Raw genomic sequence first — 26,214 nt, 5'->3', positions numbered from 1 at the left:
AGACTTGAACTCAGATCCTTTGCCTTTCATGAGTAAGTCCTCTACCAAATAGCTACCCAAACATGACTCATGGGCCATACCCGCAGCTTTACATCCACCAGGACCTCAGCTCCTACATTCCAAACTTTACAAAGGTTCTCCTGGGAAACTTGCAAGACTAGTACTCCTGGAATAAAGAATGTTGCTGATAAATGTCTTACCCACAGCCTGGGGGATGTTCAAGAATGAAATCTTCTCTGTGTAGCAGAGTGTGCACTGATATGGAACTTCCTGGAAGATTAAAACTGTGTGCCAGACCAAGACTTGAACTCGGGACCTTTGCCTTTTGCGGCAATTGCTCTAACGACAGAGCAACCAATGCACGACTCGTAACCTATCATCACAGCTTTACTTCCACCAGTACCTCATCTCCTGCTTTCCAAATTTCATTGCCGGCCATTGCGGCTTAGCGGTTCTAGGTGCTTCAGTCCGGAACCGTGCTGCTGCTATGGTTGCAGGTACGAATCCTGCCTTGGGCATGGATGTGTGTGATGTCCTTAGGTTAGTTAGGTTTAAGTAGTTCTAAGTCTAGGGGACTGATGATCTCAGATGTTAAGTCCCATAGTGCTCAGAGCCATTTGAACCATTTGAGCCAAATTTAATTCTGGAAACATGCCCCTAGGCTGTGGCCAAGCCGTGTCTCTGCAGTATCCTTCCTTGTCAGAGTGCTGGCCTTACGAGTATCACAGGAGAGTGTCTGTGAAGTCTGGGAGGCAGGAGATGAGGTACTGGCAGAAGTAATGCTGTGAGGATAAGTCACGAGTCAGGCTTGGGTAGCTCTGTTGGTAGAGCACTTGCCCATGGAAGGCAAAGGTCCTGAGTTCGAGTGTAGGTCTGGTATACAGTTTTAATCTACCAGGAAGTTTCTGGTTAAATGTTGGTGTCCCAGGGGCTGATAGTGTGTATTAATGTGTCACTTTTTCAGATGGAACTAATGTTTGAGAAGCTGCTGGAGGTCACACTGGACATCTGCAATGGAATCATAGTGTTAACGTTTGTAAACAATAGTGCTCGAAGGTTTGAACATATTGGGAATGAAGATGAAGCCAGATTTCCAGCAAGTAACTTCAGTAAAGTTATAAGGGGATGTCTGGATAGAAGTGGCAGAATATGATTTGAGGGTAGTTGGAACTGTCTGAAACAAGGTTCTGTGTGTAAATTTTGCTGACTGTGGTCAGTATAGCGAATGATGAAGAAATGATTCCACTGAAGGGAATAAGTAAAGGAAAACATGTCCTTTTCTTGTCCAGCATGGCTAAACCTTAGTTAGCTGCTCAGAATCAGTGTGGCTTATGGGAGATGAAGGAAGTTACAGGAAGAATTTTAACTGGAGGAGATCAGCAAGGCAGTATCTGAAGTGTCTAAAGATTTGTTGGGGTGCAGGAGGTGGCGAGAAGTCACTGGTACTTTGTTGAGCAGATGTACTCACTGGCAGGAATAACACATAAATAGCCGAGACAGCTTCTAGCCATTTTTATCTCAGAGACTTGTTACAGTAAATTACTGTCTTAAGGAAAAAGGACCCAGTGAAAGAAGCAGAACTGGTTAGTTGCAGCTTGAGCTTGGATGATGTGATTATGTTGGACCATGGTGGTGAGGGTTAAGAATTGATGCGATCAGAAAAAAGGGCATGTAAATGTAACTCCATCTTCTGGCTGGAGTATTGGACTATGGCTGGTCAATATCCAATAAAACAATATCAATCACCATTATTTGGGTTTATTTCTAGCCTACCAGTTTCGAAGATACACTATGTCATCTTCAGGCCTGCTTCAATTGAGTAACCTTCTGTGCTGCTGTATTTTGTAACACGAAGGTTACTCGATTGAAGCAGGCCTGAAGATGATGTAGTGTATCGTCGAACCTGGTAGCCTAGAAATAAACCTAAATAATGGCGATTGGCATGGTTTTATTGGGAAAGGGCATGTCTCTGTATACGTCTCTTGAACAACACTTCAAATGCCAGACAGGATTTCAGGAAGAGTCTGTGGTATTGGAATTTTGCTATGGCAATGGCTAGTTGTTTGAACATTGTTCATATACACTAGAGAAAGAGAGGTTGCTCAAAGGTTAGCAACATCTTCGTGCTGGTATGTGTTTCCATGCATCACACACCAGTCTGGTTTAGCTAAGCTGTGGCCTTTCCTCATTTATTTATTAACATAAATATTTGATAATCTGAAATTTAAGGAAAATGGTTTTAATGACACACGGTTTAAAGAGTTGGCAAAGAAAATCAACTTCTATGAAATATCAGTTTCAATTAATATTTTATTAGTTTAAAAATGTTAATAGTTATAAACATCTGATGTTTTGACCACACAAAACTTCAGATATTTTAAATCATTCATGGCACTGAAAAATATAGGGGCCCATTCTGAAACAAACAAATAATTTGAACCTAATTTATTTATGAAGAAGTTAAGATAAAAATAACAGGAAATAGTAAAAACTTTGAAGGCGTTCAGAATGATTTGAGGAAACAATAACTCAGCCTATAAAGCATTTAGAACTGATTTTCAAATGTGTAACTGAAAGGTATGAGTGGTAATCACTAAGTTAGGAATGAGTGAACAAAATGTGTTGTACACAAATGAAAAGGTCAGATGAGAAAGAAAGTATAACATCACTAATTATTGGTTTAAACAGGAGAAAGGGAAAGAAGCTTATAGATTCAGCAATAACGGGTCTTTTTATTATTATCTATTGATACATTATTATCATTACTACATCAATTGACCACAAACAAATTCACTTTTTTCTTAAAATGTCCTTCCATTCCACCCAAATATAAGTCAAGTAAGTTACCTAGTTTCTGCTATAATCTACATTTTTTACCATCTATTAACTATTGTAAGCTATCATAGTCCATAATCTGCACAAAATACTTTTGTTTGTAATTAAAGACAGGTACTATCTACATTTTTGTGCTACCTATCATTTCAGAATAGAAATAATCAATGGTAACAAACCTATTTTGTTAGAATATCATTCCATTCTATGGTTCTCTTGTCTTGTGTCATTGACAATTTAATGTTTCTTCACTTACATTAGGTACAGAATTCACTGTCATGCAAACAAAGATCAATGAGAAATCTCTCAGTAACTGCTTATCTATTTTTTTCAGTATGCTGAGAATACAAACTGATATGTATAAAGTGCTCTATAAGTGAGAACTGAAAGGATCTTCTTTGTTTTGGGGTTTGCTTTACCTGAGAACTATAGTTATTGCCATACTGTCTGTCCAGTTGTTAAACACACACACACGTAAGTCAGTTTGGTGCATTTTAAAAGGTATTCTGTTGCAGTGCTCTTCTTCTCATAATCCCAGACTTTATCATGCTTTGTTTCATCTGAAGAGATTACATGAGCTTGTGTCCATAAGAAAAATTTTGGGCTTACACACATTATCAAATTCTCATTAATGGCTAATATTACTTAGTTCTAGAAGGTAACTACTTTCCTTAAGTTGACAGATCAGCACAGTATGTACAGTAATAATTTTTTGTAAGATATTTTCAGACAATTAATTGCATCACTATTCAGAAAATCTTCCAGGAGATTTTTGCAGTACTTAGCTAGTGCACTATTGCTTGGTTTAGTTTGCTGTTTGTACAGGTTAGTAGCAAATGGTAAGCATCATCATCTTCATGCCACTGCACATCAAAAGCACCTATTTTCATATAACTTTTTATCATTAGCTTCTGCCTGTTTCATAGATCCACCTGGGATTTACACTGGCACATTGAAGCTTATTTCGTCCATAAATCCCAGTCGCAAATCCACATATTTTTGTGTACTGTGTAGCCTGTACTTTTCAAAATAAACTAACAACTCATTCATTTTTTTAAAGAAAATATGGCCCCTTCAGGCAAAGCTAGATTATTTCTCGGTGTTCCTTTGTGTCCATACATTGACACAAGATTTCACTTTTAAACCATTTTTTTCCTTTCTTTGTTCAACATTAGATATACGAAGTGCTGCACATGTTCCTTCAGTAAATTTAAGTCTCTTACCAGATATCTGAGTGCATGCTGTGAAAACAGTTGAAGGATGGACTCATGTCTCCAGGTCAGGAGACATTGGTATCAGCATCAGTAGTTTCACTTATAATTTCACTCTCTGATGTTACACTCTCCAATACAGCTGGAGGCAAGGAAATGGCAGGTTATCTCCACGTGGTATTGGTCTAATCACATATCGAATTTTAAACTATATATAACTTCCGTTTGCATGGAATTCATCTACACTAAGTAAATGAAAATAACAGTCATCACAGAGTTCCTTATATTCTCATCAAGAAAGCATTCATCAAAGTGTTCCTCATTTGCCCACTGGGAAAATTAATAGACATTGCTTTAATTGCGTTTCTCCTACTAATTCAGAGTCTTGTACATGGGCAAAAATGGGCAGTTATCTGTTCTTATGTGTACAATTAATGGAAGTGTTAATGCTTTTTCCAGTCAGGAGTTTTGCACAATTTGAAGATATGGAGTGTAACGATGGAACTTAATGTAATGATCAGTAAGACTGCTGTCTTGTAAGATGTTAAAATCAAACAGAAACATATTAACTATAACTTCATACATGATACACAATGAAAACTACACTGAATTAATAATTAGTTGGGAATTATTCTCAATCTGTCACAACGTTTTACAAATTTATTTATTTCTGTTTAAAGTTAGTATGGGAGCGTAAGCAGCACAATTTACAGATATATGCAAAAAATGATACATATGTAAATATAGAATTTTAAAGGAATCTGTTTATAAATGCAAATAAAACACATTAAAATTCACTATTCTATGAAAAATATTTAGTTTTTACCTTTATTCCACCATGAAATACAGTGATGGCTGTTGTTGTGCGAACAATTGCATTTGCAATAGGTTTAAGTGCTACTTCTCGAGCCATTAGTCCCGAAAAGAGCCATAAATTACTATACAGAATTTTATAACCAAACGAAACCTGGAAGGCAAAGAAGTGTAACATTAAAAGGGACGGCTACAGGAATCTACATGCACTATTCATTACACAGTACACTGTCATATTTTTAAAAACATATTTCCAAATATTTCATAGTATCGGTCTACCCATTAAAGACAATATATTGGACATTTATAGTTTGAAATGGAATGTTAAAAATGGTTACCATACTGTAAAAATAAAATGGTATTGCAGTCTGCTTACCAGGCTAATATGGATGGCTACATAATCAAACTTTTGATAAGGAATACCTTTAAAAACAGCCCCAGGAATATAATATATTTGGCTATTGAGTAAGTGTTATGCATCAATTAGCAAAGGAACACAACACAAACTCTGATCACAGTGAGTGACACCAAAATTAAACTGACCTAAATTATATTCAGCACTAATGACAATACAGAGGAACTGACCTAAATTATATTCAGCACTAATGACAATACAGAGGAAATGTTGAGTCTCATTGTTCCACTGTGATACTGAAAGTTTGACTGCACATGGTATGGTTGGCCATACCAAAAGATGATGACTACTACTATTACTACTGCCATTTCATTGCAACACCACCACACTGGCACTGTGATGGGTAAATGGTGGAAGGTGAAAATATACTTTCCATCAGGTTGATATTCATAATTCAGTAATCTACCAGTATAGATGCAAATGGCATTACCTCTTCATTCAATGTATTATGTGCCAACTCCTGCAACTTGCACAGAATACATCTGAATTTGCATCACACTTTTGTGTAAATTCATTCATTTTAGCCAGTGGCTCAGTTTTATTTTAGATGATAGCTTGTTGATAGATTCTTAGATTTGTTGCTTTATAGAGGCCAACCTAATAATCTTCAAAGGCTGTTCCATCAGAAAAGTTGCACCTGACTCATCTAATGAACTATTTATAGGGCTACAGAACAAGATACATTCCGTTAATAATTTCTGCATGACATGTCATGACATTACACCTCCAAGGTCGACAACACATCTACATCCCTGCATCAATGATTGTTGACTTGCCAAGCAACCAGTTTTCATGGAAAAGTAGATTTCCTGCTGTTCTCCTATGCAACACACTCTGCAGGCCATAGCAGATGGAGTAACCACAGTTTCAGTCCCCGCACTTGAGGTCTCCAATAATCTCTCCAGAATCAACACCATGGTCATGGCATTTCATAAGACAGCCTCATTGTTCCGGCCATTCATCCACAAGGTTGAACCATGGACCAACTATATTGCAAGTATGGAGCAGCGCTTCCTGGTCCACAGTATCTGCATCTCTGGTAATGAGCAGTGATGCATTTTTCTGTTGGCTTATACAGGACCAGAGATATATCATCTAGTACAACACCTTAAATCCAAGACAGAGCCCCATGTGCTCTTATACAATAGGGTCAAATCCAGTTTGCTTGAATCTTTTGACTCTCAAGTTCATATAGATGATAATGATGATGGTTTGTTGGGAACTAAGCATCAAGATCATCAGCACTCATACAAGTTCCCAATCTTTCCAGTTCCAATCTCACCTCTGCCCAAATGATGATGAGATGATGAGGACAACGCAAACACCCAGTCCCCGGGTGGGGAATATCCCTAACCCAGCTGGGACTCGAACCTTGGACCCCATGATCAAGAGGTAGCAATGCTAGCCACTAGTCCACGAGCTGTGGACTCAAGTTCATATGGTTGCTCCTAGACATAAATTCTTCAGCTATCACAAGCCCAGTGGACAATCATACAGAGAATGGATTGCACAGTTACAAGGGCTACCCAGGGACTGTAGGTGCAGTAATCAGGACGGCACACAGTCAAATGCAATTCATTAGTCAGAAACATTATATTAGTGCATGTTCTGCAGGATGCACTCTGGATGGACTTGTTGAAATCAAGAGATCCTTCATTAGAAACATGTCTGCCTATCATTAGGGTTTTTGAACAGTCACTGCATTCATCAGCAACTCTACAAGACTCAGCCCAAGTATTCACAACCAGGACAACCTGCAGACTCCCACTGGCAGTCAGAACTGATAAGCAAATGGCACAAAAAGACAAGGCACTGAGGCACCATTCCAAACAATTGCCATTGTGTAGGCAGTGTTTTATATTGCACCCCCATCATGATCTGCTTATCTTTACATGTAATAATTCAGAATTATTGCTAAGAAACAATTTTTAGCATATATGTGATACTAGAAACAAAGAAAATTTAAGGCTAAAATTATACTACAAAAGCTATGAAAAACTTCCACAGTTTGAACTAAGTTTTCTGAGAAGAAAACTATACACCATCCTTCTGTAAACAAGTTATTGTTCAGTCATGGTATTTTTAAATAATGAAGCTATCTTTATAGAGTAGTGTAAAAGATGTGTCCTAATGGATGTAAATTAAGAATAATTTTAGTTTTTTATGCTTTGTATGTGTCTCAGTTATATTACTTATATTCCACATTAATTCCAACTTATTTGTACGGTTCCTGTCATTTTCCATCACACCCTACATTCCTCTACATCTATATAATGTACAGTTACATCTGTTCAACTCCATTCTAAACAAGATGATTAAGTTGTTGTAAACTGCCTTATTGTATCTACTGACTCATGTATCACAGAACAAATCATTACTTCTCAGGAACACTGAATGATTTTATCCATTATTGTTGTTTTTTCCCTTCTTTAGCTTACTGCAGTTTAAGAGTGACTTTCATCAGACATCTTTTGCTTCTATTCACAAAACATCTTCAGTACTCATTAGCATTTTTTTCCCCTCTCGTTTACATGTCTTAAGTCCACTGTATTTCCCCTGATATTAACAGAGTTTGAACTCTCTCTCTCTCTCTCTCTCTGTCTCTCTGTCTCTCTCTCTCTACGTGTGTGTGTGTGTGTGTGTGTGTGTGTGTGTGTGTGTGTGTGTTTTTCACTTTTTGTGATTTTTCAGCTACTACTTGACCTCTACTTCCCCATGAACTATGGACCATGTCGTTGGTGGAGAGGCTTGCGTGCCTCAGTGAAACAGATAGTCGTACCACACATACATCCACAGTGCAAGGGGTATTTGTTGAGAGGCCAGACAAACATGTGGTTCCTGAAGAGAGGCAGCAGCCTTTTCAGTAGTTGCAGCATCAACAGTCTGGATGACTGACTGATCTGGTCTTGCAACATCAACAAAAACAGCCTTGCTATGCTGGTAACGTGAACAGCTGAAAGCAAGGGGAAATTACAGCTGTAATTCTTCTCAAGGCCATGCATCTTTATTGTATGGTTAAATGATGATTGCATCCTCTTGGGTAAAATATTCTGCAGGTAAAATAGTCTCCCATTTAGATCTCTGAGTGGGGACTACGCGGAGGATGTAGTTATCAGGAGAAACGAAACAGGCTTTCTATAGATCAGAGCGTGGAATTTCAGATCCATTAATCATGCAGGTAAAGGAAATGGATGGTTTAAAGTTAGATATAGTGGGAATTAGTGAAGTTTGGTGGCAGGAGCAACAGAACTTGTGATCAGGTGAATACACGGTTATAAATACAAAATCAAATAGGGGTAATGCAGGAGTAGGTTTAATAATTGGTAAATAAATAGGAATGTGGATAAGCTATTATGAACACCATAGTGAATGCATTATTGTAGCCAAGATAGACATGAAGCCCACACCCACAACAGCAGTACAAGTTTATATGCAAACTAGCTCCACAGATGAGGAGAAGGGTGAGGAAATGTATGATGAGGTAAAAGAAATTATTCAGATGATTAAGGGAACTGAAAATTTAATAGTCATGGGGGACTGGAATTTGATAGTAGGAAAAGTAAGAGAAGGAAAAGTAGTAGGGGAATGTGAACTGGGGGAAAGGAATTAAAGAGGAAGCCGCCTGGTAGAATTTTGCACAGAGCATAATTTAATCATAGCTAATACTTGGTTTAAGAATCATGAGAGAAGGTTGTATACATGGAAGAGATTTGTAAACACTGGAAGGTTTCAGATTGATTATATAATGGTTAGACAGAGATTTAGGAAGCGGATTTTAAATTGTAAGACATTTGCAGGGGCAGTTGTGGACTTTGACCACAATTTATTGGTTATGAACTGCAGATTAAAACTGAAGAAACTGCAAAAAGGCAGGAATTTAAGGAGATGAGACCTGGATAAACTGAAAGGATCAGAGATTGTAAGGGGTTTCAGGGGGAGCATTATGGAATTATTGACAAGAACAGGGGAAAGGAATACAATAGAAGGAGAATGGGTAGCTTTGAGAGATGAAGTAGTGAAGGCAGCAGAAGATCAAGTAGACAAAAAGATGAAAGCTAGTAGAAATCTTTGGTCAACACAAGAGATATTGAAGTTAATCAAGGAAAGGAGAAAATTCAGAAATGAAACAAATGAAGCAGGTGAAAGGGAATGCAAAATGTCTAAAAAATGAGATCACCAGGAAGTGCAAAGTGGCTAAGCAAGAATGACTAGAGGACAAATGTAAGGATGGAGAAGCATATATCACTAGGGATAAGATGGACATTGCCTACAGGAAAATTAAAGAGACCTTTGGAGAAAAGAGAACCACCTGTACGAATATCAAGAGCTCAGATGGAAAACCAGTCCTAAGCAAAGAAGGGAAAGGAGAAAGACGGAAGGAGTATATAGAGAGGCTATACAAGGGAGATGTACTTGCGGGCAATGTTATGGAAATGGGAGAGGATGTAAAGGAAGATGAGCAGGGAGATAGGATACTGCATGAATAATTTGATAAAGAACTGAAAGAATTAAGTCAAAGCAAGGGCCCGGGAGTAGACAACATTCTGTTAGAGTTATTGATAGCTTTAGGAGAGCCAACCATGACAAAATTCTTCCATCTGGTGAGCAAGATGCACTAGACAGGCGAAATACCCTCAGACTTCAAGAAGAATATAATAATCCCAATTCCAAAGAAAGCAGGTGCTGACAGGTGTGAAAATTATTGAACCATCAGTTTAATAAGTCATGGCTGCAAAATACTAACACAAATCATTCACAGAAGAATGGAAAAACTGGCAGAAGCTGACCTTGGGGAAGATCAGTTTGGATTCCTGAGAAATGTAGGAACACGCAAGACAATACTGACCCTATTACTTCTCATAGAAGACAGGTTAAGGAAAGACAAACCTACAATTTACAGCATTTTTAAACTTAGAGAAAAGTTTTTACAGTGTTGACTGGAATACTCTCTTTCAGCTTCTAAAGGTGGCAGGGGTAAAATACAGGGAGTGAAAGGCTATTTACAATTTGTGCAGAAACCAGATGGCAGTTATAAGAGTAGAGGGGCACGGAAGGGAAGCAGCAGTGGAGAAGGGAGTGAGACAGTGTTGTTGATGTCATTAAATCTATATATTGAGCAAGCAGTAAAGGAAACAAATGAAAAATTTGGAGTAGGAATTAAAATGCAGGGAGAAGAAATAAAAACTTGAGGTTTGCTGATGACATTGTAATTCTGTCAGAGATAGTAAAGGACTTGGCAGAGCAGTTTAACAGAATGGACAATATCTTGAAAGGAGGATATAAGATGAACATCAACAATGGCAAAATGAGGATAATGAAATGTAGTCTAATTAAATCACTTGATGTGGAAGGAATTAGATTAGGAAATGAGTCACTTAAAGTAGTAAATAAGTTTTGCTACCTGGGCAGCAAAATAACTGATCACAGTCAAAGTAGAGAGGATATAAAATGTAGACTGGCAAAGACAAGAAAAGCATTTCTGAAGAACAGGAGATTTATTAACATCAAGTATAGATTTAAGTGTTAGGAAGTCGTTTCTGAAAGTACTTGTCTGGTGTGTAGCCATGTATGGAAGTGAAGAATGGATGATAAACAGTTTAGACAAGAAGAGAATAGAAGCTTTTGAAATGAAGTGCTACAGAAAATATTGAAGATTAGGTGGGTAGGTCACATGCCTAATGAGAAGGTACTGAATAGAACGGGGGAGGAAAGAGATAAAGAGATTTGTGGCACAACTTGACTAGAATAAGTGTTCAGTTGGTAGGACACATTCTGAGACATCAAGAAATCACCAATTTAGTACTGGGGGGAAGTGTGTGTGTGTGTGTGGGGGGGGGGGGGGGGGGAGGAATCATAGAGGGAGACCAAGAGAGGCTTGCACAGGATAGAGTAGCATGGAGGGCTGCATCAAATCAGTCTTTGGACTGAAGTCAACAACAACCACAATGAGCCTCATGATTTTGCTGCATTTTTGCACTTCAATTTGTAAACTTCACAATAGCTGTCCTCATAGAAACAGTTATGCAGTTTTCCTAAAGATGGACAAATAAAATGTATGAATAAAATATGTAAATAATAATAAAATATCAAAATAATAATAACTGATATTTAACAGGTTCTTTACACAATTCAGGGTATATACATCATCATAATTGCTGGAATGGGCACTGTCAGGTGCGTGATTGTACTGCAGACAAATACAGTTTTATAATTGGCGATGGTAACAAAGCTTTCAGACAACTGAAAACATAGGCTCTTATAGGTAGAATAAGAAAGTTTTAGCCCTAGAATGGAACTCTGAGACACACCTTGTGATACTATGCTCCATTTAGAATGTTAATTAACTTTTCTTGAAATGACAGTTCAACTATGTGATCAAAAGTATTTGGACACATGGCTGGAAATGGATTACAAGTTCATGGTGCCCTCCATCAGTAATGCTGGAATTCAATATGGTGTTGGCCCATCCTTAGCCTTGATGACAGCTTCCACTCTCACAGGCATATGTTCAATCAGGTGCTGGAAGGTTTCTTGGGGAATGGCAGCCCATTCTTCACAGAATGCTACACTGAGGAGAGGTATTGATGTCAGTCAGTGAGGCCTGGTACAAAGTCGGCATTCCAAAACATCCCAAAGGCATTCTATGGGATTCAGGTCAGGACTCTGTGCAGGCCAGTCCATTACAGGGATGTTTTTGTCATGTAGCCACTCCGCCACAGGCCGTGTATTATGAACAGGCGCTCAATCATGCTGAAAGATGCAATTGCCATCACCGAATCTCTCTTCAACAATGGGAAGCAAGAAGGTGCTTAAAACATCAGTGTAGGCCTGTGCTGTGATAGTGCCATGCAAAACAACAAGGGTGCAAGCCCCCTCCATGAAAAACACGACCACACCGTAACACCAACGCCTCCGAACTTTGCTGTTGGCACTACACACACTGGCAGATGACGTTCACCAGGCATTCGCCAATAACCACACCCTACCATCAGGTCGCCACATTGTGCACCATAATTCGTCTCTCCACACAATGTTTTTCCACTGTTCAATCATACAATGTTTACACCCCTTACACCAAGCGAAGTGTCATTTGGCATTTACCGGCACGATATGTGGCTTATGAACAGCCGCTTGACCATGAAATCCAAGTTTTCTCACCTCCTGCCTAACTGTCATAGTACTTGCAGTCGATCCTCATGCAGTTTGGAATTCCTATGTGATGGTCTGGATAGATGTCTGCCTATTACACATTATGACCCTCTTCAATTGTCGGCGGTCTCTGTCAGCCTGTACACTTTTGTGCTGAACGTGTCCCTTCATGTTTCTACTTCACTATCACATCAGAAACAGTGGACTTAGGGATGTTTAGGAGTGTGGAAATCTCACGTCCAGACGTACGACACAAGTGCCACCCAATCACCTGACCAAGTTCGAAGTCCACGAGTTCTGCGGAGTGCCCCATTCTGTTCTATCACAATGTCTAATGACTACTGAGGTCACTGATATGGAGTACATGGCAGTAGGTAGCAGCACAATGCACCTAATATGAAAAATGTTTGTTTTTGGGGGTGTCTGGATACTTTTGATCACATAGTGTACCATTTTTCCTGCTCTGCAGTTATGACGTAAGACATTGCAGAACACTGTTCTTAAACCCATATTTATCTAATCTGTAAATAAGCAAGACATGTTTTACTGAGTCAAAGGCTTACATGAGACTCCAGAAGACATCTGCAAGATTACTTCTCTGATCTAACAGTTTACTTATCTTTTCAATAAACTTTTTCACTGTATCCAGAGTATTTTTTCCTTCTTGGACTACAAACTAGTTACTTAGAATAATTGCATTTCTTATAGTAAAATTTTTAATTTGGATTGCAGCTACTGTCATCAGCACTTTTGACAGGATTCTAAGACTAAAAATAGGGTACTGGTGATAATTCCTCATGTCCTTCTTTGACCTCATCTTAAATGCACATTGTAATTAAAATATAGTAATGATACCTATTGAACAATCTTCTTTGGTCTACTCATTTATAATTTTGGCCCGGCCTCAGCAGCGAGAGGCAGTGTTGTGTGTGTCAGTTGCATCTGTGTGAATGTGGGTGTGTATGTTGCCTAAATGAGACAAAGGCCTTCTGGCCAGAAACTTACTTGTTTATCAGTCTTTTTGTTGTGCCTGTCTGTGACTCAGCATCTCTATTACATGGTGAGCAGTGATTTTTCCTTTTCATAATACTGTCAGTATTCCACCCTGGATTTTCCATGGTTTCATTTATAATTTTGGATTGAACTCAGCTGTTTGATTCTTGTTACCAGAAAGCTTAAGAGTTACTCATAAACTCACATGTGGTGCTAGGTACTGGAATGTGGCTGCTTCAGGGCCTTGGCCGAGTAGAGCTGGCTGAGGGTTTTTTTCTAGACGTGCAACAGCTGCTGCTAGAATTCCAATAGCTGATTCTGCTGGTGGAAAGCTGGAGTGCCCTGGACTTCCCCTTACACTGAGTTCAACAGTGGCAGAGCCTTTTTCTGAGACTCCAATGCTAGGTAAAAACAAACATTTTGCAGGTAAGGAATACACATGAATGACACAGTAGATTAAAAAAATACTGTAATCAGCACAGCCACATGACAAATATCTTATTATTTTTTTCTAGCATAAGTACATTTTTTCATTGTCTAATTACTGAACTACTACACTACTGGCCACCCAGAATACAACACCCTGAAAGAAGCATCCAAATTAGGTGAAATTTGCAGCAAGCTTTTGCAGCAATGAGAGATGCACACTATTAGCATTTCAGCAGAGGTGCACATCAGAGGTGCCAGTCAAGTAACACAGCCTGCAAGTGCTATGTAAAGGGAGAACAGATAGTCATGTGGACATACTGGAATTGTTCTTTCGTGCAGTTCTTTTGTGTAAACAGCTTCAGTACGCCTTGTAGAAGGCAGCGATTGTCTTTAGAGCATGTTTTGGAGTTCGACTGACAGAGAATAGTTGCCTATAGGGATTGCAGATTATCCTTCAGAGAAATCAGTGGTTGTGTCAAATGGAATGAAGCAACTCTGATGTGGATCTGTAACGGTTTGATGAAGGAGAGAATGACAGATTGCTGGGACTGATTAAACCCAACTTGTTGCACCACTACATGTGATGACATGCATAATGTGCACATGGCAGTGATGGATCACTCTGCCACATCATGAACTATATCACAATACATTTGGTCTGTTCCACAACAAGCAGTGTCCGCGTGTACCATTCAGCATTGTATGCAGCACGGTGGACTGTCTGCAAAGTGTCAATTGCTGCATTTACCAGTGAGTCAATGCCATAGGTGTCTGGGCTGGCAATGGTGCTATGAATGACGGATATGGAAAACTGAATGAAATGACATTGTTTTTACTGATGAATCTTGATTCTGCCAGCACCACCATAATGGTCAGATTAGAGTCTGGAGATGCCATGGTGAGAGAACTGTTGCCTTATGCATCACAATACTAGTCCTGCACCTGATATTATGGTTTGAGGTGCTACTGGCCTCCACTCGTGCACCCCTGTAGTATGTATTGCCAGTACACTAACCAGCCAGTGTTACATCTCTGATGTGTTGGAGCCTGTTGACCTCCCATGCCTTCGGAGCTTGCTAACAGCTACAATGCAACAAGACAATGTGCTACCACAGGAGCATGCAATTTTCAAGACTTCTTCATCACCCATTGGACTGCAACGTTGCCTTGGCCTCCCTGTTCTCCCAATCTCTCACCTATCAAAAACGTCTGGTCGATGATTGCAGAACAACTGGTCCAAGATATACCACCCACTGCTATGCCAGATCAGCTTAGGTGATATGTGGAAGCGGTATGGACTGATATACCCCAACAACGCATCCAGAGCCTCTTTGATTCAGTGCTGAGGCATGTAGCAGTGGTTATAGCCAGGAATGGTGGCAACACTCAATACAGATTTCATCATCTTTCCACTCCACACGGGGCTGTATTCTCAATCACGTAATCTTCAGGCAACATATTATCTCCCAAATCAATTTGATTGTGATATCTCTGGATCTTTTTGGTGTTGCATTTTGGATGGCCAGCAGTGTTTATTTCATCTGCATTTCTTTTGCCTGTATTAGCAGATAGTATGACTGCAGCATTTAGAAGTAATTCCATGTCTATCAGGAGCTGGTTTCATTTATATAGCTGGAAACATTGCATAAATGACTTAAAAGTATTTGCAGCAGGTATTCTGAAACTACGAAGAAATATAAATAAATCTGAGTTATCAAAGGCATTTCCTCTCACCATCCCATACCAACTCCCATTCCTGTCAAAAAACACCCTATAGTAAAAACAGATGTAACTATTCTGAAATATCCAAATCAATATATCATTTATATAATTGCTATCCACATGATGTCACCCACAGCTCTCACTGGAACCTCAGATCTGTACATAACAACAAATTTGTTAATACACAATTATGTCTGTTCAAATTCAAATTCAAATGCTTTATTCACCTTGAGCATCTTTACCTGCTACTGGCATTGCCAAAGTTAAATGAAGTAACAATAACAATAACAATAAAAAATCAAACAATGGAAAATCCAGGCTTGAATGTAACAATATTAGGGAAGGAAAGTTGCTACTCACCATATAGCGGAGATGCTGAATCGCGATAAGCACAACAAAAAATGACTGCTTCACAGCCTGTGCCATATGGATCCTTCCCACCAACACCAGCTTTTCTGAATTGCGCAGGTGGGAATTTTTCCTGCAATGTATCCCATGTTCCCGTAACCCTCCTGACCTCAACCTTCATTAGTCACTGTCTTCACCCATCCAGCCCCCTCCCTGTTCCCATTCCAGCACTACACAGCTGTCATTTCACCACCACACCCAATCTTTTAATTTCTTTTCATTTCTGCTACTTAATCCCCCCCCCCTCCCTCCCCACCTTCTCTCCTGCCCTCTGTCTAAACTACAGCACTTCACTGTCTGCCACCCCCACCATACTATCCCTCCCCCTCCCCATTCCAGCCTCCTCCTTACCCCCACCCAGTCGCCACTCCCATCATGCACTGGTGCTGCTGCTTGCAGTGTGGTTTCAGTTGTCTGAGACAGAAGACGAGTGTGCAAGTTGCATGTGTGTGTGTGTGTGTGTGTGTGTGTGTGTGTGTGTGTGTGTGTGTCTGTCTGTCTGTCCGTCTTTCTATTTCTGACAAAGGCCTTAGTGCCCAAAAGCTATAATTATGTGAATCTCTTTGTTGTGCTTATCGCGACTCAGCATCTCCGCTATATGGTGAGTAGCATTTTTCCTTCCCCAATAATAATAAAAACTTAGACAACTGTTATTAAGTACAAGAAAATCATACATGGTAGATAAACTGTGTAATTAAGTAAATGACAATAACAATAAATAATCACATGATAGAGCAATTACCAGATAAAAACACTACATAGTAATGAATGACAAAGATAATCAATAACTAAACATATAAATGACAATAAGCACATGAGACAGAAATAAAATAGTTACACAGCCAGACATAAATGGTTATAAAAACTGTGTTATTTATTGACTTCTCATTCTCATATGAAATGTGGGTCATTAGTCACACATTCGAGGAATTCTTGAACAGGGTAAATTCCTTCACCCTTCTTCCATTTCACAAGGCTTGTTTAAAATTTATTTACTGGCACTTTGTATGCACTTTCAGACAATCTGTCGAAATAGACAAGACCATGGTATATGTAGCTGTTTCTCAGTCTTTGCCAGGTTAGCATATAGCACATAAGCTGTATGTCCATTTCTTGTACTATAGTTACGGATAATTATGGTTCTCCTTAGGTAAAGTATACTTAGGTTTTTTTTAACACAGATAAGGCAATCATAGACATACAGGCTAAGTAGTGTCATTGCACTTAGTTGCATTGATTTGTGTGAGCTAAGACTTGCAATCCCTTTTACAGCTTTCTTTTGTCATTTAAACACTAATTTTGACCCTGCAGAATTACCCCACAGTAGTATCCCATAAATCCATAAATCAGGTGGGAGTAGAAGAATGAAAAATATGCATACAATCGAAGTTATTTACTGACACTGTTCCTCAGCTTGTACAGAAGAGACAACACATGTACTACTCTGACACATAATTTCCCTGTGTGGGTATGCCAGCTGAGGTTTTGGTCAATGTGAAATCCTAATAACTTGTGTGTTTTGTTATTATGACTGGGAGCATTCAAATGAATAAACTGTCTGCAGTTTTAATGTAATTTTTCTGCAGTGACAAGTAGAACAACACTGCTTTGCTACCACCATTCTGTGTTGCACATTTTCAAGCTTCACATATAATGAGTGTTGTGTCTGCATATAACACTGCAATGGTGGAAAATCATTTATATAAGTAACAAAAAGGAAAGATCATGAACAGATCTCTGAGGTACACTCTACATGACTTGAACACATTATTACTTTTAATTATTTACCTTAACTAACCGTTTTATGTTTTCCAAGTAAGACTGGACAGAGCATTCCTCTCACTTCTTAGTGGTAGAGTTTTCTGTGAGAATATGGTGGGAGGCAATATCAAATGCTTTCATGAGGTCCACATTGTTGCACAGCTAATCTCTCTATGCCTTTTTTTTTACCAGCTATATATTTGTGTTACCATGCTTTCAACTGCTTTGTCTGTAGAAATTCTGGATCTTAAATCATGCTGCGAGGAGCTTAGTATACCATTATTCATTACATTCAAAATATTGACTCATCTGTTTACGCATGCAGTATTCTATTGTTTTCGATATTTTAGGTGTAAGTGATACATGATGATAGTTATCTTGAGGCACTTCATCTCCTTTCTTATGTACTGGTTTACAGAGACATTGTGCAGTCACATTAATGTGACTTCTTGTCAAAAGCCTGAATAAACAGCTTTTGCAGTGTGGACAGCTGTGAGACATGCAGGAAGAAAGTCAGTGAGGTTGTATAAAGTACTGACAAAGATGTGGAGCCATAATGACTTCAGTGCCATGGCCAGCTGCACTAGGTTTCTCGGCTGAGAATCCATGGCACAAACAGCCTGATCAAGGTGGCTTCACAGATTCTCAACAGGGTTTAAGTCTGGGGAATTTGGTGGCCAGGGGAGTATGGTAAACTCATCCTGGTGCTCTATGAAACATGCACATGCACTACAAGCTGTGTGACACTGCACTGCACTGTGTGACACTGCACTGCTGGTAGATGCCATCATGCTGAGGAAAAACACAGTGCATACAGTGGTGAACGTAGTTCCCAAGGATATCTACATCTACATCTACATCCATACTTCGCAAGCCACCTGACGGTGTGTGGTGGAGGGTACCTTGAGTACCTCTATCGGTTCTCCCTTCTATTCCAGTCTCGTATTGTTCGTGGAAAGGAGGATTGTCGGTATGCCTCTGTGTGGGCTCTAAACTCTCTGATTTTATCCTCATGGTCTCTTCACGAGATATACGTAGGAGGGAGCAATATACTGCTTGACTCCTCAGTGAAGGTATGTTCTCGAAACTTCAACAAAAGCCCATACCGAGCTACTGAGCGTCTCTCCTGCAGAGTCTTCCACTGGAGTTTATCTATCATCTCCATAACTCTTTCTCGATTACTAAACGATCCTGTGACGAAGCGCTTCTCTCCATTGTATCTTCTCTATCTCTCCTATCAACCCTATCTGGTACAGATCCCACACTGCTGAGCAGTATTCAAGCAGTGGGCGAACAAGCGTACTGTAACCTACTTCCTTTTTTTCGGATTGCATTTCCTTAGGATTCTTCCAATGAATCTCAGTCTGGCATCTGCTTTACCGATGATCAAATTTATATGATCATTCCATTTTAAATCATTCCTAATGCGTACTCCCAGATAATTTATGGAATTAACTGCTTTCAGTTGCTGACCTGCTATATTGTAGCTAAATGATAAGGGATCTTTCTTTCTATGTATTCGCAGCACATTACACTTGTCTACATTGAGATTCAATTGCCATTCCCTGCACCATGTGTCCATTTGCTGCAGATCCTCCCGCATTTCAGTACAATTTTCCATTGTTACAACCTCTCGATATACCACAGCATCATCCACAAAAAGCCTCAGTGAACTTCCGATGTCATCCACAAGGTCATTTATGTATATTGTGAATAGCAATGGTCCTACGACACTCCCCTGCGGCACACCTGAAATCACTCTTACTTCGGAAGACTTCTCTCCATTGAGAATGACATGCTGCATTCTGTTATCTAGGAACTCTTCAATCCAATCACACAGTTGGTCTAATAGTCCATAGGCTCTTACTTTGTTCATTAAATGACTGTGGGGAACTGTATCGAATGCCTTGCGGAAGTCAAGAAACACGGCATCTACCCGTGAACCCGTGTTTATGGCCCTCTGAGTCTCGTGAACGAATAGCGCGAGCTGGGTTTCACACAATCGTCTTTTTTGAAACCCATGCTGATTCCTACAGAGTAGATTTCTAGTTTCCAGAAAAGCCATTATACTCAAACATAAAATGTGTTCCAAAATTCTACAACTGATCGACGTTAGAGATATAGGTCTATAGTTCTGCACATCTGTTCAATGTCCCTTCTTGAAAACAGGGATGACTTGTGCTCTTTTCCAATCCTTTGGAATGCTCACGTCAGTATAGTTCTTCCCTCCCCACGCCAGCCTGCGTGAGCTAAAACGTGTGCATTTCAGCCTCCTCTAGTAACACAGTGTTGGCTCTTCTGCCAACACAACAAATTCGAATCAAGAACAGCTGCCAACATGAGTAAGTAAGAAGTAGATATCCTTGGTGTAGTGGAGCAGCTTAAATCACTTGAAAAGGGCAAGTCCTTATATCAATTAGGTTCCTTTCAGAGTATGCTGATGCAATAGCTCCATACATAACAATCATAAACTGCTCATTCGACAAAACATCCGTGCTTAAAGAATGGAAGGTGCACAGGTTACACCACTATTCAAGAAAAAACCTAAGGGTAATCCACTCAATTACAGACCTACATCACTATAGTTGATTTGCAGAAGGATTTTGAAACATACAGTACACTGTGTTTTAACAGTATGGATTATGTAGAAGAAAACAAAACCTGAGATAGATGGCAGTGAGATTTTTGGGGAAAATTTAAGTGTATTCTGAAAGGATAGGCTAATGGGAAATGGAGATGCTGTATTTGTCACAGTAAACAAGAAGTGCAAATCCACAGAGATAGAAATTGAAGCTGAATGTGAAATTGTTTGGGCAATTGGATCCTTCTATTGCTCATCAGACTCATCTTCTGACGTAATCAAAAATTTTAGAGAAAACCTCATTTCACTTGTAAGTAAATTCCCCAATTATACTGTAATCACTGGTGGGGACTTCAATCATCCAACAATCAGTTGGGAAAATTACAATTTTGTTAGTGGTGGTTATGATAAGACATCCTGTGAAACTTTACTAAATGCCTTCTCTGAAAATTACCTAGAACAGATAGTTAGAGACACCACTCATGATGGAAATACATTGGATCCAATGACAAAAAATAGACCTGACATCTCTGAGGAGTCCACATAAAAATTGGTATCAGGAAATATGACACAGTTGTGGCAACAATGATTACTGAAGTTCAAAGGCCAACTAAAATGAGGAGAAAGATCTATATATATTCAGTAAACTAGATAAAAAATCACATGTAGAGGAACTCTGGCTCAGGTTTAAAAGTATAGCTGATCATGCACTGGATAAATGTGTATCCAGTAGAACAGTTCATAATGGGAGAGAACTTCCACAGTATAGAGTCACTATGAAGAAACTTCTAAAGAAACGGAGATTACTGCATAATAAGTGTAACACAATGGTATAGCTATAGATAGAGATATTCTGAATGAAACTCGTTTGACTGTCAACAGAGCAATGCATGATGCCTTCAATGACTACTGTAGAAGAATACTGTAAAGTGATCTTTCACATAGCCCAAAGAAATTCTGGTGGTATGTAAAGGCTGTTAGTGGCACCAAAGTTACTGTACAGTCCTTAGTGAGTGAGACAGGAACTAAAATTGAGGGTAGCAAAGCAAAAAATGAAATGCTTAACTCCATTTTCATATGTTCCTTTACAATGGAAAACCCAGGAGAATTGCCCCAATGAATCCTCATACCACTCAAAAGATGAATGAATTAAGTATTTGTATCAGTGGTGTTGAGAAACAGCTGCAGTCATTAAAACTGAACAAAGCTCAATGTTCCAATGGAATCCCTGTCAGATTCTATACTGAATTTGCAGTTGAGTTAGCCCCTCTTCTAACTACAATCTTTCATAGATCCCTTGAACAAAAAACTGTACCCAGTTCTGAGAAAAAGGCACAGGTCACACCCATCTACAAGAAGGGTAATAGAAGTGATCCACAAAACTGCCACCTAGTCATTGACACAGTTTTGTTGTACAATCTTAGAACATATACTGAGGTCAAACATAATGAGGTATCCTGAACAGAATGACCTTCTCAATGCCATCCAGCATGTATTTCAAAAACATTAATCATGTGAAACCCAACTTGCACTTTTCTCACATAACATGCATAAAGCTTTGGATCATGGCAATAAGGTATATGCAGTATTTCTTGATTTCTGAAAAGCATTTCACTCATTACCACACCTATGTTTATTGTCGAAAGTACAATCATATGAGGTATCAAGTGAGATTTGTGACTGGATTGAGGTCTTTTTGGTAGGGAGGACACAGTATGTTATCTTGGATGAAGAGTCATAGTCAGGTGTATAAGTAATTTTGGGTGTGCCCCTGGGAAATGTGCTGGGATGCTTGCTGTTCATGTTGTATGTTAATGACCGAGCAGACAATATTAATAAGAAAATTGGGCTTTTTGCAGATGATGCAATTATCTATGATGAAGTACTATCTGAAAAAAAGCTGCATAAATATTAAGTCAAATCTTGATAAGATTTCAAAATGGTGCAGAGATTGGCAACTTGCTCTAAATGTTAAGAAATATAAAATTGTGCACTTCACAAAACAAAGAAACATAGTATCCTATGACTATAATATCAGTGAGTCACTGCTGGAATCAGCCAATTCATACAAATACCTGGGTGTAACACTGTGTAGCGATATAAAATGGAATGATCACATACGTACGTACAGTCTTGAGTAAAGGAGGTGGTAGACTTTGGTTTATTGGTAGAATACTGGGGAAATGCAATTGGTCTATAAACAAGATTGCTTACAAATTACTTGTGCAGCCAGTTCTAGAATATTGCTCAAGTGTGTGGGACCCATACCAGACAGGATTAACAGGAGATATTGAAGGTATACAGAGAAGGGCAACATGAATGGTCACAGGTTTGTTGAATCCATGGGAGAATGTCACACAGATACTGAAGGAACTAAACTGGAATACTCTTGAAAATATACAAATTACCCCAAAAAAGTCTATCAATGAAATTTCAAGAACTGGCTTTAAGTGATTACTCTATGAATATGCTACAACCCCCTATGTATCACTCACATAGGGATCGTGAGGGTAAGATTAGAATAGATACTGCATGCACAGAGGCACTGGAACAATCATTCTTCCAGCACTCCAAACATGAATGGAACAGCAATAAACCTTAATAACCAGTACAATGGGATGTACCCTCTGCCATGCACCTTACCATGATTTGCAGAGTATAGATGTAGATGTAGTTGTAGAATCTATTGACAAATAGTCAGCATAGATTCTGAAAATATCATTCTTGTGAAACACAACTATCTCTTCATTCATATGAAGTAATGGGTGCTATTGATAGGAGATCTCAAATTGATTTCATATTTCTAGTTTTCCTGAAGGCATTTGACACCATTCCTCAAAAGCAGCTTCTAATCAAATTGCGTGCTTACAAGAGTATCCTCTTAGATGGTGACTGGCCTCATGATTTCCTGCCAGAAAGGTCACAGTTCACAGTAATTGATGGAAAGTAATCAAGTAAACCAGAACTGATATCTGGCATTCCTCAAGGAAGTGTCATAGGCCCTCTGCTGTTCCTAATCTATATAAACAGTTCAGAAGACAGAATGAGCAGCCCTCTTATATTCTTTGCAGATGATGCTGTCATTTACTGTCTCATAATGTCCACAGATAATCATAGACAATTGCAAAATGATTCAGACAAGATATGTGCATGATATAAAAAATAGCACTTGGCTCTAAGCAATGAAAAGTGAGAAGCCATCCATGCGAGTACTAAAAGTAATCTGTTAAATTTCCATTATGTGATAAATCATACAAATCTTAAGGCCGTGAATACAACTAAATCTGTAGGGATTACAATTATGAATTACCTACATTGGAACAATCACATAGACAATGCTATGGGGAAAGCTAAAAAAGACTGTTTTATTGGCAGAACATTTAGTAGATGTAACAGGTCCACTGAAGTAACTTTTTACACTATGCTTGTCCATCCTCTTCTGGAGAATGTCTGCACAGTGTGCGATCCACATCAGACAGGATTGGTGAAGGATATCGAAAAATTCAAAGAAGGGCCTCTCATTTTGTATTATCATGAAATAGGAGAGAGAGTGTCATGGGTATGATATCCAAGTTGAGCTGGCAATCACTAAAATAATGGCATTTTCTGTTGCAGCAGGATCTTTTTAAAATTTCTATTACCAACTTACTGCTCAGAAAATGAAAATATTTTGTTGGTGCCAACCCGCAAAGAGAGAAATGACCATTGTCATAAAATAAGAGAACTCAGAGCTCGCATTGAAAGATTTGTGGGTTTATATTTCCTGCACACTATTCGAGAGTGGAGCAGTAGAGAAATAGCATGAAGTTGGTTCAATAAACCCACTGCCAGGAACTTAATTGTGAATTGCAGTGTAGTCAAATAGATGTAGATAATTTAGTCAATTAGGGGTTTGTAACCAACCACTTTGTCACAAATATCTTTAACACTGGCACTTTGTGACACCAGCAAGGCATTTTACTTCACTCATCATAAGGTCTTTTTAAATACACCCAGTCGGTATGAACCTGGAAGAACTGTATTGGCAATCTTCAAATCTTATCTGGAAAATAGAAAGCAGATTTATCAGCTGAAGGAACACTATCATGTGAACAGAAACTGGAATATGGCATGCGATAAGGATCGGTAATGGGCTGCCTCCCTTTCCCAGTTTTTGTAAGTGATTTAAGTTTTCCTGGACAGTTCTTGCAACTTGCAAATGACACAACTCTGTATTTATAAGGCATTAATGCCAGAAAGGCTCAAGAGAAGAAGAACCTTTGTCTTATGTGACAAATAAATTGCTTGTCATACAGAAAATGAAAATCAACAAAGCAAAAATGAAAAATTGGTATGTAGCCTCAGTGACAAAAGCTACCTAAACTGTGCAGGGGCTGTGAAACATCTGAGGTTAATGGTGGACAGCAAACTCACTTGGCAAAAACACACTGCACATGTTTGTGACAACCTGTTATGTCATACACCTTCTGAAATAACTGAAACTTGTGTTAACTAATCAGTAGCTGCTAATAGTATATTATTTACTGTTTCTTACTATAGGGTGCAAGAAAGTAACACTACTCAAAGAAATAGCAATAAGGATAACAACAACGCATAGGGGCAGGAGCACTACAGGCCATTATTTACAAAATTGGGAATAATGGCTGTTTGCATTCATCATGTATTTTTGTGCTTCCTTCATGTTAAGGAAAATCTAGATTCCTTCAGCAACAGGCATGAGATACATGATGACAACACCTGCAACAAAGAAAACATAAACATACCAACCTGTTGAATGCCCAGAACAAGAGACAGCTTTCACTAGATACATCTGCATCTTTGAGATCACATCTACAATATCTTTCATTGGCAGAGATGTGGACTCAAGGCGTTGAAAAGCAACAGGTAGAAATTGGAAGTGAGCTCTTAAGAATGCCAAGGAAGCAACATTCTTGTTATTCTTTAGGGCCAGCTTGGATTTTTCAATAAAAGCTGATCCATTAGTGTCAAATGTGTCTACTACCTGATTGACTTTTTGGCAGTGTTCAGCATAACAAAGATTCCAAGAGCCAGGTGCACCAACATGTAGGTATGGGTTCTGGAGGGAGGGGAAATGTTTGGAGCTATTTCCTTAAAGGACTGGATGTGGATAGGAGCTTTGATAAATATTTTCTTAACAGAGGAAATGATACTGTTAGCCTCAGGAAAACTATTTGTGTCTTCTTCTGCTAGATGATGTAGGTCACCAGCAAGGCAAGTGCAGACTGGTACCGACTTCACCCAGTGTTGCTCCCATTTTAACATACCGGCAGCACAATCTGTCACCAACAGCAAAACATCTTCTCCAGGTCATATGGTGCATAGGGCATAACTGACAGTCCAGTTTACTGTGCTGTGATTCCTTTTCTCCAATTCTCTACACAGAAATAGGTGGAGTGTGCCTGGTGCTGTGGAATCTAATTTACCCACCATGACATTTAATGTAAAATTGCCACATCTGTCACTGGTCTTGTCAATTCAAAGTGAAATACGGAAGTCACCAACGTCTGTTTTAATATCAGCAACAGCTTTTTCATGCACCTGTTTCAAATAATATTTACACATTGTTGATTCATCTGGTATACTGCAGCTACTAATACACTCATGGAAGCCCTTAAAATTGAGGTTCTTTAGCACTTTCCATGGCACATTAGCCAACACTAAAGCCTCACACAAGTCTATATTAAAGTTGTCCACTGCACTACTTGTCATAGAGGAAAGTAGTGGTTGAATCTGTTGTTTGCTGTTCTTCCTAGTAATGCTTGTAATGTGAGCTGTGGAATCTTTGTGTTGAAGGAAATGTGACTTTTGTCATGGCCTCTATTATATTAAAACAAAAAAACACTAAAAAGATGACAGTAATTAAAAAATAAGAATGCAAT

The 26,214-nt window shown here is 38.9% G+C and overlaps 1 protein-coding gene across 1 annotated transcript in view; it reads right to left on the bottom strand.

Moving 5' to 3' along the window:
* Positions 1–26,214, bottom strand: part of LOC124555397 (N-fatty-acyl-amino acid synthase/hydrolase PM20D1-like) — a 124,954-nt gene that overhangs the window by 19,050 nt on the left and 79,690 nt on the right. Inside the window, exons 5-6 of the mRNA XM_047129293.1 lie at positions 13,619–13,814; positions 4,870–5,010 (exon numbers count right to left, since the gene is read on the bottom strand). Coding sequence (XP_046985249.1) covers positions 4,870–5,010; positions 13,619–13,814 — 337 coding nt within the window. The remainder of the gene's footprint in view (positions 1–4,869; positions 5,011–13,618; positions 13,815–26,214) is intronic.

The sequence above is a fragment of the Schistocerca americana genome, chromosome X (genome assembly GCF_021461395.2).
Source record: "Schistocerca americana isolate TAMUIC-IGC-003095 chromosome X, iqSchAmer2.1, whole genome shotgun sequence".
NCBI classification, from domain to species: Eukaryota; Metazoa; Arthropoda; class Insecta; order Orthoptera; family Acrididae; genus Schistocerca; species Schistocerca americana.
This window is presented reverse-complemented; position numbering and strand designations above follow the sequence as displayed.